Below are 18502 nucleotides of genomic sequence, written 5' to 3'. Positions count from 1 at the left end.
TGAGGACTTGCTTCTTCTTGGCTTCTGATTTGTGTTTTTCTTGATCTTGCTTCTCTCCCTTGACTCAGCAGCCAAAACATCTGACTGTGAGGTAGAGGATCCTTGAGATCTCCGCCTCATCTCTTCATTCAAGATGCCACTCTTGATGAAGTCCATACTCACGGCTCCTCCTGGTGCTGTGTTCGTGAGTGATACCTTCAGAGTATCCCAAGACTCTGGCAATGAAGCTAGCACAATCAGAGCTATCACCTCGTCATCAAGTTTTATGCTCATACTTGATAACTGCTCCACGAATCCTTGAATCTCGTTCAGATGATCTGCGACCAGAGTTCCTTCTTTGTATCGAACCTGGACAAGCTTGCTCAAATAGAACAATTTGTTGTTACCACTTTTGGAGGCATATAGTGTCTCCAACTTTGTCCAAAGCGTACGAGCATGTGTCTCGTTAGAGATGTGATTATACACGTTGTCATCGACAAATTGTCGGATGTACCCGCAGACTTGCTCGTGCTCGAAGTTCCATTCAGCATCTGATTTATCATCTGGTTTAGACTCGCTGAACACCGGTAGGTGCATCTTGGTGACGAATAGAAGATCTTTCATCTTACTTTTCCAAAGTTGATAATTAGAGCCATTAAGGCTAATCATCTTGCTTGTGCGTACCTCCATCTTTTGTGAATGCTACCAACGAATAATCGTCAAAGCCTGAACACAAAAGAACCACTTCCCTAATACTGTCTAGAAAGCCTTTTCTGATGTGGAAGTTCAGACTAAGCTGCAACCACAGAGCATACGAGGACTTCCTATAGTATTTGAGAATCTAGCTCTGATACCAGTTGTTGGGATATCAGGGAAATAAACGAGGTAACATCGCAGCAGAACATCATAAGTGATATCAACAATAAATAAGATGGACACCAATATTTATAGTGGTTCACCCCAAGATTGGGCTACGTCCACTCTAAACCTCTCAAGGAGATCACTTCTTTATTAATAACAAAGAAGACAAGAGAATTGAGAATACAAAGTATTTCACTCAGAACACTCTGATTTTAACACTCACTTTCTCTCCACTAATCCTATTCCTTCCAAGGATAAACACTCCTTAAGAAATCTCACACTAAATCCTTTATCTCACTTCTACACTTATGATTGTAGATGAGAGGATTTGTGTTTTTGGTGTGATTTTGAAATGAAGAATGGATGGGTATTTATAGGAAAAGTTTAGGGAAAAAACAAAAAATAAAACCTCATGGCTTACCTCATTCTTTTTGACTAATCAACACATGTGTTAATTGTGTTGTTGAATTCCAAAATTGTGTGCTTTGAATTCAAATATGGGTGGCTTGATTACTTAGCAGGACAAGGGTATCACAATCACCCTTCCTTCAGAACGCAAAGTCCTTGTCGCGGCCTGACCACTCGATCCACCAACGCCAAGAATCTAGAGGTGGCTCCTACATGTTCAAGAGGTCGCTCCCGTCATGTAGCACTTTGCCCCGCAGGTTCAAGAGGTGGCTCCCATGCACGTAGCACTTTTCCCCGCATAACACTTATTTCTCGGTGTTCCATTCCGGTGACAGGCTCTGATATCATTTTATCACGCCCTAAGCCCGGGCCCGCGGCTATGTGACTGCACAATGGGCCTCTATAGCAAATACTTCGTATTCGTCCTCGTTTTACGAAACTCAAGTTGCTATAGAAGCCTATTGTAAGCCATTATAAACTCATTTTAAATATTTTATTTTTAAGATGTGAGACAAGGGTATCACATTTCTCTTCCCAGATAAGGGCGAAGATCAATTGAAAGAGAATAAACAACACATGTTTTGGGGTTGGTGATCAAGTTCGAGGCATTAAGTTACAAGCATCGGTTTTAGCTTTATTTTTTTTTTTACGTTATCTCTTCTGCAGTTGTGTTAGACACTATAAAAATTATGTAATAGACTGACTTTTGAATATTTCATTTACGATTTGACTTGTTGTTTTATGATTTTAAATTATTAAACAATGTCGATGACGCTACTCTTTTTCAAGACTTGACAAAAATAATACTGATACCAACCATTTGTGTCGACAAGTTGATATACTTCTTACTAAATGACTCATCATACATTTGCCTCGAAATATAATTCATGATCGTGAACCATTATGCAACCATATCTATGTAGACCGTATAAATCTCCAAATCTTTGTCTACACACACACACACACACACACACACAGAGATATATATATATATATATATAAATATATATATATATATATATATATATATATATATATATATATATATATATATATATATGAGTGAGTCTCATGTGAGACCGTCTCACGGGTCATAATCCGTGAGACGGGTCAACCCTACCCATATTCACAATAAAAAGTAATACTTTTAGGATAAAAAGTAATACTTTTTCATGGATGATCCAAATAAGAGATCCGTCTCACAAATACTACCCGTGAGACCGTCTCACACAAGTTTTTGCATATATATATATATATATATATATTACACGATTCCTAAGCGAGTTATTGCAACTGCATCAACTTGATAAATATTTAAAGTGATTGTAGATCGTGAGATAACATGTGGGTTGCATCCCTACACTGACACACCAGAGGCCCGCAAAGTTGGCTGATACGCAACCAAATTTCTATTACGCTTAACCCTAATTTGACGGTTCAGGGAACAAATGCAGCTTGTTCCCTGAACCGTCAAAATTAGGGTTAAGAATTGTTATTAATTAATATAAAAAACAAAAGACATTCATATTTACATTTAATCATAAATATAATTATATAGATTCGATAAAAAAAATAAAAATTTATTTAAGTGATGATAGATGTATATATATATTCACCTAAATTTAATTAATTAATGGCAAAAACTTGTATGAGACGGTCTCACGGGTCAAATTTTGTGAGACGGATCTTTATTTGGGTAATCCATGAAATAGTATTGCTTTTTATGCTAAGAGTACTACTTTTTATAGTGAATATGGGTAGGGTTGACCCGTCTCACAGATTAAGATCCGTGAGACGGTCTCACATGAGACCTACTCTTAATTAATTATGTTCAACATATGCCACACTCAATGCAAGATTAATGTATCAAATCCTCTATTTAAAAACAGCTATAGCCCACTTATTTCTCCCCATGCATTGTCTCTTCATTCACCTCCAACACTACTCCATCAGTGTTTTGCATTTCACAAAAATTCCTTCATTCCTCTGTCCATCACTTGTCCCTCAATAGTTCTTCTTTCATTTCTAATTTCACTTTATTTAAATCCAATTTCCCATCAATTACCTCCTCCAATAATCACTCAAGAATTGAAAAAAAACTATATACATTCTTTCAAATTTAAGGTCCAAACTTACATATATATATATATTGACTGGAAATGTCTAGCAGAAGATCACGTTCGAATCAGTCCGGAGTTTCAAGGATAAGTGAGGATCAGATTGCCGATCTTGTCTCCAAATTGCAGCAGCTTATCCCTGAACTTCGCAACAGGCGCCGCTCCGACAAGGTGATTTTACCATTCGGAGTACTATGCATGTCATACGATACGTGCTAGACTTTTTCCGACTTTAAGGGGATGTCTGGTTATATTCTTGGCATTTTTGGAAAAATCTTTTATGGGAGCCTGATTTCACAAGTTGAATCGAAGAATATAAAACACATTTTCAACAGAAATATAAATTAAAGGATTTTGTTTGTTTTCTGTTATCTTTCAATTTTTTTTGATAAATTTTAGTCATTCAATAAATGCACACATCATCATGTCGTCAACATATCAGTTCCATATCATAGAAAGACTAAAATTTGAAGAGAAAAACAAAGATAACAAGTTAATATTGAAATTTAACAGCATTTATAAACAAAATTACAAAAAGATAAATATACATTACCAAAATTATAATTATCTCATAAAATGTATAAAAAGTGTGACACCCATGTCCCACATCTTAAAAATGAAATATTTAAAATGAGATTATAATGGCTTACGAACTTCTATAGCAACTTGGGTTAATCATTTTCGTAAAGCGAAGACGAACATGAAGTAGTTGCTATAAGATCCCATTGTGCAGTCACGCAGCCGCAGGCCCGGGCTCGGGGCGTGAAAGAAATGATATCTTTATTTGTGTATCCCGATCATAATAAATATTGGAGCATGATATATTTTTGTTGCATTTTTTCCCCTATATCTAAACGAAGAGAGAAGTAGATATATTTTCCGATCATTTTCAAATAAATTTTTGGCCTTATGAATGATTTAAATCAGGACAGGTCTCCGCTTCGAAGGTGTTGCAAGAGACTTGCAACTACATTAGGAACTTACACAGAGAAGTTGATGACCTGAGCGATCGATTGTCGGAGCTTTTGGAATCATCCGACGGTGCACAAGCGGCCATTATTAGGACCTTGCTAATGTGATGAAAGATTTTACACGGCTCGTACCTTTTGCTCTCATTATTGTACACTAGGCTTTGGTTATCGTACGGATTTTGAATGCTATAAATTTGAGACTTTAAATTTATATAGCTCTATATAAAATAAATATCCAAATTAATAATTTCAATTGAAAAATATGTGAATATAATAATTATAAATTTCCTGATCAATTAACAAACAACCATCCAATTTTACCGAAATTTAATGAAGGCTTATATAAATGTTTAATTTATTAACTATACAATAGTTAGTTAATAATAAATTTCAAAATTAAATAGGAGTATTATTAGGAAAAAAATGAATAATTATTGCTAAATATGCACACATATTTATATATTTGAGATAAATGAAAAAAAAAAATCACCTCGATAATTGAGACATAAAAAAGTATTATAATGAATATTTATACTCGATAATTGAGACATAAAATATTGGAAACTCCAGTATTGGAAAGTTTCTAACTTTAATTACTACATGTGAGGTTTATTTATTTATTTTTATATTCAGATTGAAATATATTATTGGCCCCCTAAATATTTTTTTTCAGGCTTCAAATATTTTAGAATGTTTACCCATACTAATCGTTTATTTTATACAACCACACCGTATTATAGTATTAAATAGGTTCGCTGTGACATTTCTATTTAAACCAAGTTTAGCAACGGAACATATACTTAGTTATCTAGCTAAATTAGTAGAAACATAGCTATAAATTCCGTCGCTATTTGGCGAAGGAAATCAGTATCCCGTTGCTAAAACTATAGTGACAAAAAAAAAAAACCGCAAAACCAAACTTTATTAGCGACGGACGAGTAGGCATTCCGGTGGTCGAGTCGATTTTGTTTATGTCATGATTAAGTTCTCGATCCTGATTAATTCTTGAAATTACATCGGGTCTGAAATATTCAAGATCCGAGTTAACTAAATAAAAGGAATTGGTTTGAAAAGCAATTTTATTTGTTTTAAATTTTAAGAGATTCTATATTTTGAGTAAACACATACATTACATACACTGTCCAATCTCAATGGTTGGATGAAGAGAAATATGCAATTGTTAAATTTGAAGTTTAGTATGGCCCAAACAAGAATATGGATTTTCTCAAGGTCCATTTGAGTTAAGCTTCCAAATCTATATTCAAATAAAGGTTTATTAGCTCGATTTTGTGACATCAGTTAGTTTTTACGTAAATATTTTGTTTATGTAGATAAATAATATTTTTCATATAATATACTTATAACTACAATATTTAATTCACTTTCAAAATTCAAAAATTCACATATTATATCTACAAATTATATATTTAATATAATTTTATTATCGTTATCTAATAATAATTTAAAATTATAACAAAATTTTATAAATCAAGTCGATCTATTAACGATCATAATTGATATATACGTAATAATTATTATTTTGTAGTTCACTAGTTTTTATAGTATGTGAGAGCACATAAATATAGACTATCGATTAGTATTAGAAGGAACCAGTCTTCCTTTGGGTAAGTGCATGCTTTGAAAGAAGACAAAAACTTATGTGAGACTGTCTCACAGGTCGTATTTTGTGAGACAAATATTTTATTTGTATCATCCATGAAAAAATATTATTTTTTATGCTAAAAGTATTACTTTTTATTGTGAATATCTATAGAGTTGACCCGTCTCACAGATAAAGATTCGTGAGACCGTCTCACAAGAGCCCTATCTTGAAAGAAATTGATGACTTAGGAGGGAGATCCATATACCCAAAGTCTTTTGGTTTGCTAGACATTTCTTAATTATTTTCATTCACTCATCTATTAATTTCAAGGCATCCGAACATTTGGTGTATTTTTCTTTGAAATCTCTTTGAATGGAATATTTCTCTCCTAAACCATGAAAACATTGGCAGAGGCAATCCTACACCGGAGGATAGTATTCTCTTTAAACGGTAATCTCCGAAGATTTTGTATAATAATTTTGTCTTTCTAGAATATTATGTTTATTAAATTTTAGATTTGATTTTTAATATTTAAAATAATATGTTTCATAATGAAAGACTATTGTAGAAATTTATCCAATGAGTCCTATCAAGATCAATACAATTTTATATATATTGAAAAATAACTAATGCATCAAAGCGAAACGAGACGAGCGAGATATGAGAGAACTAAAAAAGATTTTTCTGAAGAACTCGCAAATGCGAAGTATCGTTGTTTCACTGTGTTATAATTACATGTTGGATACATTTGAAGACATCCATACAAAATGTTGATTGAAGAATTATTTTGTTTATCCGAATTTTGGCCACACATATTTGCATTATTGTGCTTTGGTTATTTTTGCTATTGATGTTTTAAGATGCAAATTACTTCATTGACTTGTTAAGGAAGACATACTCTGTATATTAATTTAAAGGCTTTTACTGCTTAGTTTGATTTCTTGATAAAGAAGTCCTTCCTATTTAACAGAACATACATCTGATTAATTAAACTTAAAAGCGTAGTTTGGTATATGGAATAAGAAAGAGACCGATTGATAAATAATCCTCCTTATCTCGTGTTTGGTATTTTTTTAAAAAGCTCATGATATTATCATGGGTCCTTGATAAATAATTTTTTGGAAGGATAAGATGTCCCTTCTATTAGGTGTGATAATTTTAATTTATTGATAAAATACACTACAAATGGCTTAATTATCCTCAAATTTATAAATGATTTTTATAAATCTATGCTAGTAGATAGAAATTAAAATCAAATAAATATTTTTATTTATTTTTATATTTATATAATATTATATATTATATGATATGATAATTATGTAAATGAGTTCGAGATAATTATATAAATAATTTTTATAAATCTCAATAAAATTATTAGTATCACCCGATTAACCTTAAAAATTGATATTTGACTTCACTTACAAAATCAAGGGCTCAATTATCATATTATATCATATATAAAATTAGGTAAAAATAAATAAATCATGCAAGCACTATCGACGCATGAACAGATAAAAAATATGAACTCAAGCAATAATTTTGAAATTATAAAATTTATTATGATAAAGTTAATTTTGTCGTTACAAATTAATATATAAATTTAATCACTCGTACTAAAATCATAACAAACATTAAATATAATATCATAAATCTTATTTATCCTTAACTTTTCCTTATATTATATATCACATGTTTATCCTATCATGTATACCAAACTATGCATTTGACATAGTTTGGTACACAATCAGAAAATTCATTTATTAATAAATAAGCAGCATTTATTATATGACGTAGTTTATCTTTCAATAAATTGACAACCAACCAAATATTAAATTATATAATATAATTTTTATATGAGTGAGTCTCATGTGAGACCGTCTCACGGATCTTAATCTGTGAGACAGGTCAACCCTACCTATATTCACAATAAAGAGTAATACTCTTATCATAAAAAGTAATACTTTTTCATGGATGACCCAAATAATATATCCGTATCACAAATACGACCCGTGAGACCATCTCACACAATTTTTTTCCTTTGTTATATATTTAAACAACGGGGTTGTATCAATTTATAGTCATTTTCTAAAATCTTTATCAAGCTATCGTGTTTTTAATTTTAATAAAATAACATAAAACTTAAAAAAAAAAATTTGATTCATGCTGCCCCGTCCTAGGCCTAAGTGGCCCAGCAACAAAACTTCAATTTTTTTTATATCCCCGCCCATTGTAGAGGCGAGGGCTAATATTATATATATACACATAATTTTTTGACAATTTTTTTTATAAATATAAATCAAAATTATATTTATCTTTTCATTTTATTATAAAAAAATATTGTGGTGATTTTTTATGGTAATGATATTTTTAACTATTGTTAGAATATTTATAGTATCATAAGTTTTGGTGATTGATAAATAACATCAAGTTATTCTTTAAATGTAATTTCAGTTTTTTGGTTTTTTGAATCAGTTCAAATCGTTTAAACAAAAGCATCAAAGTTCAAATTGTTTTGACAAGAAGTCAAGTCGCAGAATGTCTGAACTCAAACTGCAAGATATCATTTGCCAAACTTACTAGCAATACAAGTGTTCAGATCGTTGAAAATTCAACCACAATGCCGCTTATCAAAATTGAGTAAATTCAAAAAGGACAATGCTAGTCAAGCCATTCAACAACTGTCATATTTAAAATGATTACACAGTATCATACCAACTTTCGACTGATAGACAACTATCTATTTCGGACATGGTGTCAACTTTTTGAAAAGCAAGGAGCTTAAATTCACAAAAGAACAAGGAACATTAATTGGCATTTAATGATAGATACAACGACTGAAAGCGACATGTCCATTCTGTCAGAAAACAATACAGATGATCGGTGAAAAGAAAATTTGATTGATAGAGCTTTTCAATAATAAATTCAGAATTCAGAAAGAAGACTATCGAAATTGAATCAACATAAGTTTTTAATATTCTCAAGCCTGCATATTTTCAAGAACTCCAAGCACACTCAATCTTTCGATTTCAAGATGATCACTTAACATACTCATATGAGAATATATCATATCTGCAAGGATCATGATGTGCTACACCAACAACTTAAGCCGTAAAACTGACGGTTCGATTTTTGTATTGTTTTCTGGTGTACCGAGGGTTCTTAGACATCCAGATTTGTAAGTAATCACTGATAAGACAGTGATAAGTTCTAGTTGAAATGAGTTGTTACAGGTCGTTGTAAAACCAAAGTCTTTTAGTGGAAAAATTCCTAAGTGGAAAAAATGATGACATAGGAGTTTTATCTCTCAACATCCATAAACTCACTTGTCTTATATCATTAGGCAATCTATATTCTTGCATAATACATTTCAAATTGTTTCATGTTAAAATGTAAAATATAGTTCATCACTAATCAGATCTGACCTTTCCCGCACTTTTTCACTTTTATGTGATATAGAAAAACTAGTCGTTCAAAAATATTTTTTAGCTGACTAAAAGCTGTTAAGAATGATTGATACAAAGTTTAGAAAATGTTAAAAGAGTTTATTCACCTCCTTTAAACTCTAATGCAATCTCAAAAAATATTGTACTCATAATTTATTGAGTAGTACAATTCTCACAACTATAAAAAATAATTACAATATTGATTTTTTATTACTAAAATGAAAACAAAATTTATAGTTAAAAATATGATATTAATAAAATAAAATAATAACATAAATATATAATCATTGTAAATAATATAGTTATTTTATATTAAGATCAGCTGCCTTTACAATGGACGGGGCTATAAAATGAAGTTTTGTTACTGCCTCCACCTACTCCTACTCCTACGGTCGATTGGGAGTGGTTGAGAAATCACTTTCAAATGAAGAAGAAAGAGGAAACTGAGTGATGTGAAGCAGAAAAGGGCACATGGGCGTCATAGGTATTTTCTTTTAGTATAGAAATTAAATATTATAAATACAGTGAAGAATCATGGGCATATAAATTGCATTTCACCTTCATTTGAATATCTCTGATAATATTAAAAAAGAAGAAGATAATATTGGGTTAGAATTTGATTTGGCGCTCATAAATTTTTTTTATTTAAAATTCATGTGAAATTATAGAAGTAAAAATATAATTTCGCCACTACAAAAAAAAACATGTGAGGATGCGTTTGAATCATTGGATTTAGATTTTGGAAGAGACGTCGAAAAGAAAAGATCCAAAATCTATGAATTTGAAATGACTTGTCTAAGGTTTGAATTTCAGATTTGTTGTTGAAATCATGGGGTCAAATATAAGGATGTAAAGGAACAGAATCAAGTCGAGTATCAGTAAAAATTTAAGACTCGAGTCCGATCCGAATTAAATATATTCAGTTCGAGCTCGTTTCGAATCTCGAAAAGTTAAATTTTTTTTTTGTTCGAGTTCGGCTCGAAATTATGTTCGAGTTTGACTCAAAATGTTCGAACATATTCACGATCTATTCAAATTAATTCCCAGATATTAAAGTTCCAGAATCAAGATTCAAAAGTTTGAGAAGTTCGGAATGTATATATATTTAATATAATTATATTATATTAAAAAACATTAAGATTTGCGAGATGCTCGCGAACTAAATATATAAAAAATTTGACTCGTATTCGGCTCGACAAAAGTTCGCACGTTTTCGAGTTCGATAAGTTCGAATACGAAAATCAAATATTTATTGGACCAATTCGAATAGCTTGCGACCCTGCTCGATTCATTTACAGTCCTAGATCAAATGACTAATTTCGAAATGAGGTCAAAGAGATAGGGGATTTGGGAGTTAGATTTGAAATCAAATCCACCTAATTCATGATCCAAACATAATTTTACAAGTATATTTAAATTCTCAAGTCTTATTTATTTGAATCTAATTAGAAGAAGTTGTCAACAACAACAATACAAATTGATTGATCTTCAAATCAGAAACAATCTTCGACCAAGAATATCAAAGCTCAAAATATCGAAAATAAATTCTTTTATTCAGAAAATATAAAGGCATTCTTAAAAGATCGCTGAAGCATTTGAAAATACACCCGAAACTTGTAGAATTCGATAACCGTACAAAGTGAAACCAACTCAGAGCATGATACCATAGCAGCAATATTGGCCACATCAATCAGAAATATAATGCATGGATTGACCCGAAAATTGGTATTCTCTTGATTCTTAATCTCCATCTCAATCAACAAGCAGGCTAGTCATATATATGGCTTATATTCTAGTCACATAGCGATAATTTCGATATGATGTTACATAAAAGTCTTCAATTTCCGCAAGAGAACGCTGATTAAGTAGTAGATTAAACACATTTTGGTGTCACAATCATTAATTTTTTCTCGTGGAATGTAAAAAACTTGTAAAGTTAATTCGATTTTTTTTTACTTTAATTGCTTCCGTCCCTTCAAATCAAGAAAATCTACAAATTTTTGGTCACGTCAGCTTTAGTTACCCTCTTATTAGCGTTTTTCAACGAAAATTGATCATTTCATTGGTAGATAAACTGAAATCCAGAAATTATTGTACTAAGACAAAAATTGAAAAGTAATTAGAGAACCAAAAAAAAAAAAAAAAAAAGATAACTTACCAAACCAAACGAGTTACTTTCCCAATTTTAATCTTATAGGTCTTGTAACTTTATATTTTCATAATTTTGGTATCTATGTCGTCAAATTTTATTTTTAATCTAACCATTGTCATGTCAATACTCGTAAGTTTAAATGATTACAATTGCCAAAACTTGAAAGATTCGTGTCTAAAACTGATCAGTTTGATAAACTAGATAAACAAAATCGCATAATAACAAATATATATTACCATACACACACACACACACACACACACATATATATATATATATATCTTGTGGATATATATTTTGAAGCGATAAGAAGTTCCATGTGTTAAATAAAGATAGATAACCAGATGGTTCTTGTTAAAATCAATTGAATCAGTTGTTGGTTAGTACGAATCCGTTTATCAGTTAGATTCTTAGCTTGAATGATAATTAGTCTTGTTATCATAGCAGTTACACAAAACAATGAATGTATACTTTGTAGAAGACTTCATTTGTAATTTTTGATCATTCTTTTCCTATACAATAATATTCTCCTCTTTGAATCATCTCTCTCGATCAACAATGGAGTCGTGTGATATGATTCAGATCATACTTTAACACCATGTTTCTATTTTCCGCCCGTTACATCTGACAGCCTCCATTTGATGTCATAGAAAATGGAAAGATAGCAAGAGAAAGGACATTTCGAGGGTCACTTGTACAACGTTGGTGTTTCGCTGTATGAAAAAACTGAAGCGACGGAATAGAAATGCACAGTTGGAGAGGCACGCGGACAAATTAAGCAACAGATAAGTAATTAATGTTATGTAAAAAGAGATCGATGACCCTTCAATCCTTTCATATATATATTCGATGACCCTTCAATCCTTTCATATATATATATATATATATATATATATATATATATATAATGAGATGGAAAGGAGAAGGGGGGTGGGTTCATCTTGGTGCATGCATGATGTATGTTGGAGGGTTAGGTGGCAAACCCTACCCCTTCTCTCGGAGCCATCCTCGCATTCTTGACCCCATCAAAATAACAAAAAGTTGAGAGGTGTTTAATTTTAATTGATCGTTAACTAAATAACAAGATCGATTGCGCGTGCGATCTAAAGAAACCAACAACCATGCATGTACGACAAGGTGAATGTGAAAACGAGAGTATTCGAATTCCGGTGGCATGACAGACTTAATGGTGGAAGCTAGCTAGGCCGCAACAGTAAAGCTGGAACACTGCCACTGGGATGGGGAAAAATGGAACTCAACTCCAATAGATCCCAAGTGCATGTGTCTCAAGGGGGGAAACTTGGATACTCTAGCTTATGAAAAAGGGAAGAGAAAATAATTTTTTTGTCGACTACGTACCTTGTCCAGTTTTGGGTTTAATTTAGCTAATTAAGTTTACACCAACTTTTAATTTTCGGTTATTTAGATCAAATTGCTGATATGACATCAGATAAATCAGAATTTTTTGATGTCACGTCATCATTTCCGATGCTATGTCAGTGTTTTCCTGTGCCACATAAACATTTTCAGGTCTCGCGTTGGTGGTTGAACCAAAATATCTGAAAATTAAAAGTTTGTGTACCAAACCCAAAATTTGAAAACTTAATGGATCAAAACCCAAAGTTCAACAAGTTAGTGGAAAAAAACTATTTTCCTAAAAGGGGAAAAAAAATGTAGGAACAATTGCACTTTTAGGCCTTATGCAAAATTAAAAATTGTATAAAATTTTAAGTATTTATTTAAGATTATGTGAAATTTAACGTAGCTGAATGTTTATTCTTCTCCAAATTGTTACGCAAAAGCTTCCCCCATTTTCAAAATATCGCAAATAGTCTTTCCAAAATATGATCGCCAAATATACTGTTATGTTGAACTATCGATAACATACAAAAATGCTGTTTTCCAATCAAGTGTTTCGTACATGGGATATCAAAAGTTTATATAAATAATTTCACGTGATCAATTTAGTTTTTTCTCGTATTTTTTCAGTTATTGGAAAATTCATGCGAAAATTTGTATTAATTTACATGCGATGAATTTCATATAATTATAAAAAGCAAAAACTTGTTTGAGATGGTCTCATGGGTCATATTTGTGAGACGGATCTCTTATTTGGGTTATCCATGAAAATGTATTACTTCTTTGTGCTAATAGTATTATTTTTTATTGTGAACTATGGGTAGGGTTGACCCGTCTCACATATTAAGATCCAGTGAGACGTTCTCAAATGAGACCCATTCTTATAAAAATGAGTGTAATTTGAAATTAATTTTTTAAATTCTTTTTAATAACAACTTCATCAATCCAAACGTATGATCTCCCATCTTTGTCCATGTATTTCCCTTGGACTGAAGAATTTGAAACTGATTAAGGATCTGAAATCTATAATAATAAATTCATTGATTTGTTCCGATCGATAAATCCATTTGACAATGAATTTAAATTCACAATGTAACTAGTTTTTTGTGTGAATAATTTTCGTGAATTTCAAGTTCATCTCAGCGTGAGAACTCGTTTTAATCAATTTTCAAATACATCATCAAATCTAAATCTCTCGATCCAAAAACAACCTCAAGATTTTCCCATTACATATATCCATTAAACATTTAAGAAAATGAAAACCCACAATCAAAATATTAAACTATGGATTTCAAGAAAGAACACTTTTCTTCCTTTTTTGCTGCCTTTAGGTCACCCACTTCTCTTATTAAATTCTTACCCTAGGAACCCATTTTCTCTCCTTTAGCAAAGGAATCAAACTATACAAAATTGTGTCTACTTGCCCTTTTACTCGAAATTTCAATGACAACTGTCCATGAGAAAAACTAACACCCCACTTTCAACATTTTTTTATTTTTTATTTTTAAATTCCGGCTTTGTTGGTTCTTTATTCTTCAAAGAAATAAAATTTTTTTGAATTTACTACCGTTTCTTTTCGTCTATCTAACTTCTTATAAATATAAATCGTATAATATAAAAAACTCACTTTATACAATTTTGAAAAGCCATCCGTCAACACAAGCAGCACGATATACCAAAGAAACAAGAAACTTTTCTTGAATCCAATCAGGTTTACAAGAAAAAAGTGTAATTTTTGTTCAATATGTTTATATTTTTGTACTTTTGGTTTATTTTATGTGACATTGCGCATAAGAAAGTTACGCCGGAAAAAAATAATAAAAAATACATTAAACAAGAAGAAAATAAGTTAAACTTTGAAATTTGACGACACAGAATGCCAAAATTGAATAGAAAAACTTACATTTTTAAAGATGCAATTTTCCTGATTTATTTAGTACAATGAATATATTACCGCTACCTCGTTATAACCAAACTCTAATTAAAAGTATATTAAATCGTTTGAAATACAAAACCGTATCGCTTAACCATTCGATTACCAATTAATTGGATAAACTATACACCACCTTTGGAGCAAAATCATGGGATTAATTATTAATTAAATCCATACATCTCATATTAAATTCATATTTGACGACTCATATATATTCCTAGCCCAATGACGACTTAAAATACATGAAATATGTTTAACTCCATTGGAGAAAATCCATAAACCTCAAAATTAATAATGCTAAATTATTTAAAATTTGACTGCAAATTTAAGTTGAAGCATACTTGAAACCATATATGGACTCCCCCGTGCGTTCAGCGCTATCCCAATATCTTGAAAAACTGTATCTACCCGAATCACAGTCTTTTCAGCGCTGGAACGCGATAGAAATTGTGCGGCGACTCTGTAGTTTCGAATTTCTGAAGATATATTTTTTCAAAAAAAAAACTAAACTGTAATTCGAAACTATCAACTTGAATACATGAAAAATTAGTTTTCAACCAAAATATTTTCTAAATCTGAAACCATACCAAAAAAATTTCAAACAAAATTTATCATCTGGAACCAAAGAATATCCAAAAATTTAAGCAAATCTCAATGATTTAAAGCAGGAATGACTCTGATACCACTTGTTATGAAAAATTCATAAACCACAAAATCCATCTTGCTAAATCATTAAGAATTTGAATGCAAACTTAAGCGTAAGCGTACCTGAATCCATAATCCTTACGTCTTAAGAACGAGTTTTGATTTTCTAGATCTATGTGTTCTTTTCTTTGAGCTTCAGAACTATTTTCTATAATGTGGTAGAGATTAGAGAAGTGATTACGCTCGATCTGGGAACCATAAATCATATATAAATATTGTCTATCATTATTTTCTGATATTTTTGTTTTAGTTCATCATAAAAACAAAATCACATTTATGTCACTACACATTAAATGCCCAATCTATTAAATACATTAAAACCCAATAGCCAAAATTTTAACCTAATCAATTTAATTTTAAACTTAATTTAACAGAAAAATATTCACATATAATCTCCTATAAATAAAATTTATCCAATGTAAACTATATGAAATAGCAGTCCACCCCCTCCCACTCCCAGCTCCACCCCTTCCTTTCATATTGATGATTTTGGTCTTGATTTGCAACTCATTTATGAAGAAATGTTCAAGATGACTGGTGGATCAGTATCCCACTTGCTTAAACTGCAGGTGGCACCAATTTTGTAGCTCATAAAAATGTACTGAAATGGCATTCTTCCACTCCAATTTTATGCTACAAACCCCTCATCAAGATCATGATCAATATCACATTAATCATCCCTCCAATTCTCTTGCACCATTGATTCTTCCTTCATGTAGTCCCCACGAATTTCTCGGTACTGTTTTTTTTTACCCATTTTGTATATATACTGTAGTATTTATGATGTTTTATTCTGTTTTTCTTTTTTATCAGTAAGAATTTTTTTCTATGACACTTGAAAAGGAAGATTCTTGAGTTTATACGTGGTGTGTGTTGATGATTTTCTTGTTATAGGTGTGGCTTCCCCACTAGGGAAGAGATCATCAATGTCGTTCTCGACTGGAATCGACGGCTGTGATGAGATGAACATGAGGGAAGATGAATTATCCGACGACGGATTGCAACTGGGGGAGAAAAAGAGGAGGCTGAACATGGAGCAAGTGAAGACTCTGGAGAAGAACTTTGAACAAGGGAACAAGCTGGGGCCCGAAAGAAAGCTGCAGCTGGCCCGAGCCCTCGGGCTTCAGCCTAGACAGATTGCAATTTGGTTTCAGAACAGGAGAGCTAGATGGAAGACTAAGCAATTGGAGACAGATTACGAACTTCTTAAGAGACAATTTGAAGCTCTCAGAAAAGAGAATGATTCCCTTCAAGCTCATAATCAGAAACTTCATGCTGAGGTAATTAATATTTCAAATTTATTATTAAAATTCATTTTTTGGAATATATATGTGTATTAGAACTAAACATCAGCATGAATCAAGAATTCGAGTTCAAGAAACGACACTGAAAAATTCTTGAACTCGTGTATCACACATAATTATTTCGTTATAAGGATTGAGCATTGCGCAATTAACATAAAATAACTATTGCTTTAATATTAATCAGACAACAATGAATGTATAAGGTGTGTGTGTGTGTGTGGGAAAAAATTTTGAATTTAAGTTGAGCTGCTTATCTTGTTTGAGATATTGCTTGCTTCATATGTGGATAGAATTCAATTATTTTAATCATTTAACAAAAATTGATGATATAAATTATATATTTTTGGTTAGAATAATATATCACATTTTGAACAGTTTCAAGATTTGCAGATACTGGCACTGAAGACAAGGGAGCCAACAGAATCCATCAATCTCAACAAAGAAACAGAAGGTTCCTGTAGCAACAGAAGTGAAAACAGCTCAGAGATCAAGCTGGATATTTCAAGAAATCCAGCAATCGACAGCCAATTAGCCACAAATCCCACGACGAGCAAGGCCTTCTTCCCATCTTCACTTAGGCAAAGTAGTGGAATCGCACACTTCTTCCAAAACTCTTCGAGACCCGAAATTCAGGTCCCGAAAATGGACCAAACGACTGTGAAGGAAGAAAGCCTGTGCAACATGTTTTGCGGGATAGACGATCAGACAGGGTTTTGGCCATGGCTAGAGCAACAACATTTCAATTAAAGACCGGAGATTTCCGGCTCCGCCTTAAGCGAGTGTTAATCGAGTATAAATTGGTTGGCAAAACCATTGGTGAAATCCCATTTGGATGGGATCAAGATGGGATATATGATCAAGTCTCATATTTTACAACTTGTTTTTTTATGATTAATTGAATTTCTTGTTTTGATTTTAGGGTTGATGTACAAAGCAGTAGAAATGTGGACTACAACTTGAGGAGGGTGAGAGTTTCTTGGAGGGAATAAAGGAATGGAAGTTTTGTTTTCCTACAATACATTTTAGCACAATCTATTAAATCAAAAGTCTGTATTTTCACCATCTTGGCATAGCTTCCACAGCTCAAAACAGAATTAATATATTCCTAAGATTTCCGTAGTGAATGGAGTGGAGTCTATTTTTTCACCTTCATTTTTCTTATTCACATAAGCAGAAAGTCATTTCTGTTTCTGTTTCTGTTTCTGTTTGTAGGCAATTTATTTATCGGCTCCGAGTCGTTCTCAATAGTAATCAGTCCATCAATCAATAGCACTGATAAAAGAAATTTGGATTAAATTTTTTGGAAAGTACTATTTGATAAAAGAGAAATGAAGGGAAAGAATCAAGCTCAAAATCCAAGGAGGGGAAAAGGACAAAGAGATAAAATGGAAGAACAACATAAGAAAACGTGGAGAGTTGGGAAAATGTCATTCTCACGTAGAAGACCACACTAAAAGTTTTTTCTTTGCTTGTGTTTACAAGTGACCGTGAAAAAATCCAAGATATTAATTGTCACGTAATAGAATTATTAATTTTGTCATTTCCAATAAATTCGAGGTTTTAAAATACGTTGCTTCGAGATAAAGGTCCAAGATTCAAAATCTCCCCAACATAGAAACTTCGATTATTTCATTAAATTACTTTTGCGCGATACATATATTAATTTA

At 31.8% G+C, this 18502-nt stretch overlaps 2 protein-coding genes across 3 annotated transcripts; both read left to right on the top strand.

The window, feature by feature from the left end:
• Positions 1-3175: 3175 nt before the first annotated feature.
• LOC140816962 (transcription factor PRE3-like) lies at positions 3176-4529 on the top strand. The gene is made up of 2 exons (XM_073176482.1): positions 3176-3536; positions 4298-4529. Exons 1-2 carry the CDS (start codon positions 3408-3410, stop codon positions 4442-4444), a joined length of 276 nt encoding a protein of 91 aa, XP_073032583.1. The 5' UTR covers positions 3176-3407; the 3' UTR covers positions 4445-4529.
• Positions 4530-15970: 11441 nt separating this feature from the next.
• Positions 15971-17988, top strand: LOC140815959 (homeobox-leucine zipper protein ATHB-13-like). Of its 2 annotated transcripts, none has more exons than XM_073175019.1 (3): positions 15971-16267; positions 16426-16811; positions 17211-17988. In XM_073175019.1, exons 1-3 carry the CDS (start codon positions 16138-16140, stop codon positions 17580-17582), a joined length of 888 nt encoding a protein of 295 aa, XP_073031120.1. In that variant the 5' UTR covers positions 15971-16137; the 3' UTR covers positions 17583-17988. The 2 variants fall into 2 exon arrangements, with proteins under 2 accessions (XP_073031120.1, XP_073031121.1); XM_073175020.1 differs by having other exon boundaries at positions 17226-17981.
• Positions 17989-18502: the final 514 nt, after the last annotated feature.

This window comes from Primulina eburnea, chromosome 16, assembly GCF_022965805.1.
Source record: "Primulina eburnea isolate SZY01 chromosome 16, ASM2296580v1, whole genome shotgun sequence".
NCBI classification, from domain to species: Eukaryota; Viridiplantae; Streptophyta; class Magnoliopsida; order Lamiales; family Gesneriaceae; genus Primulina; species Primulina eburnea.
The sequence above is the reverse complement of the archived record's forward strand: the minus strand, read 5'-3'. Positions and strand labels throughout refer to the sequence as shown.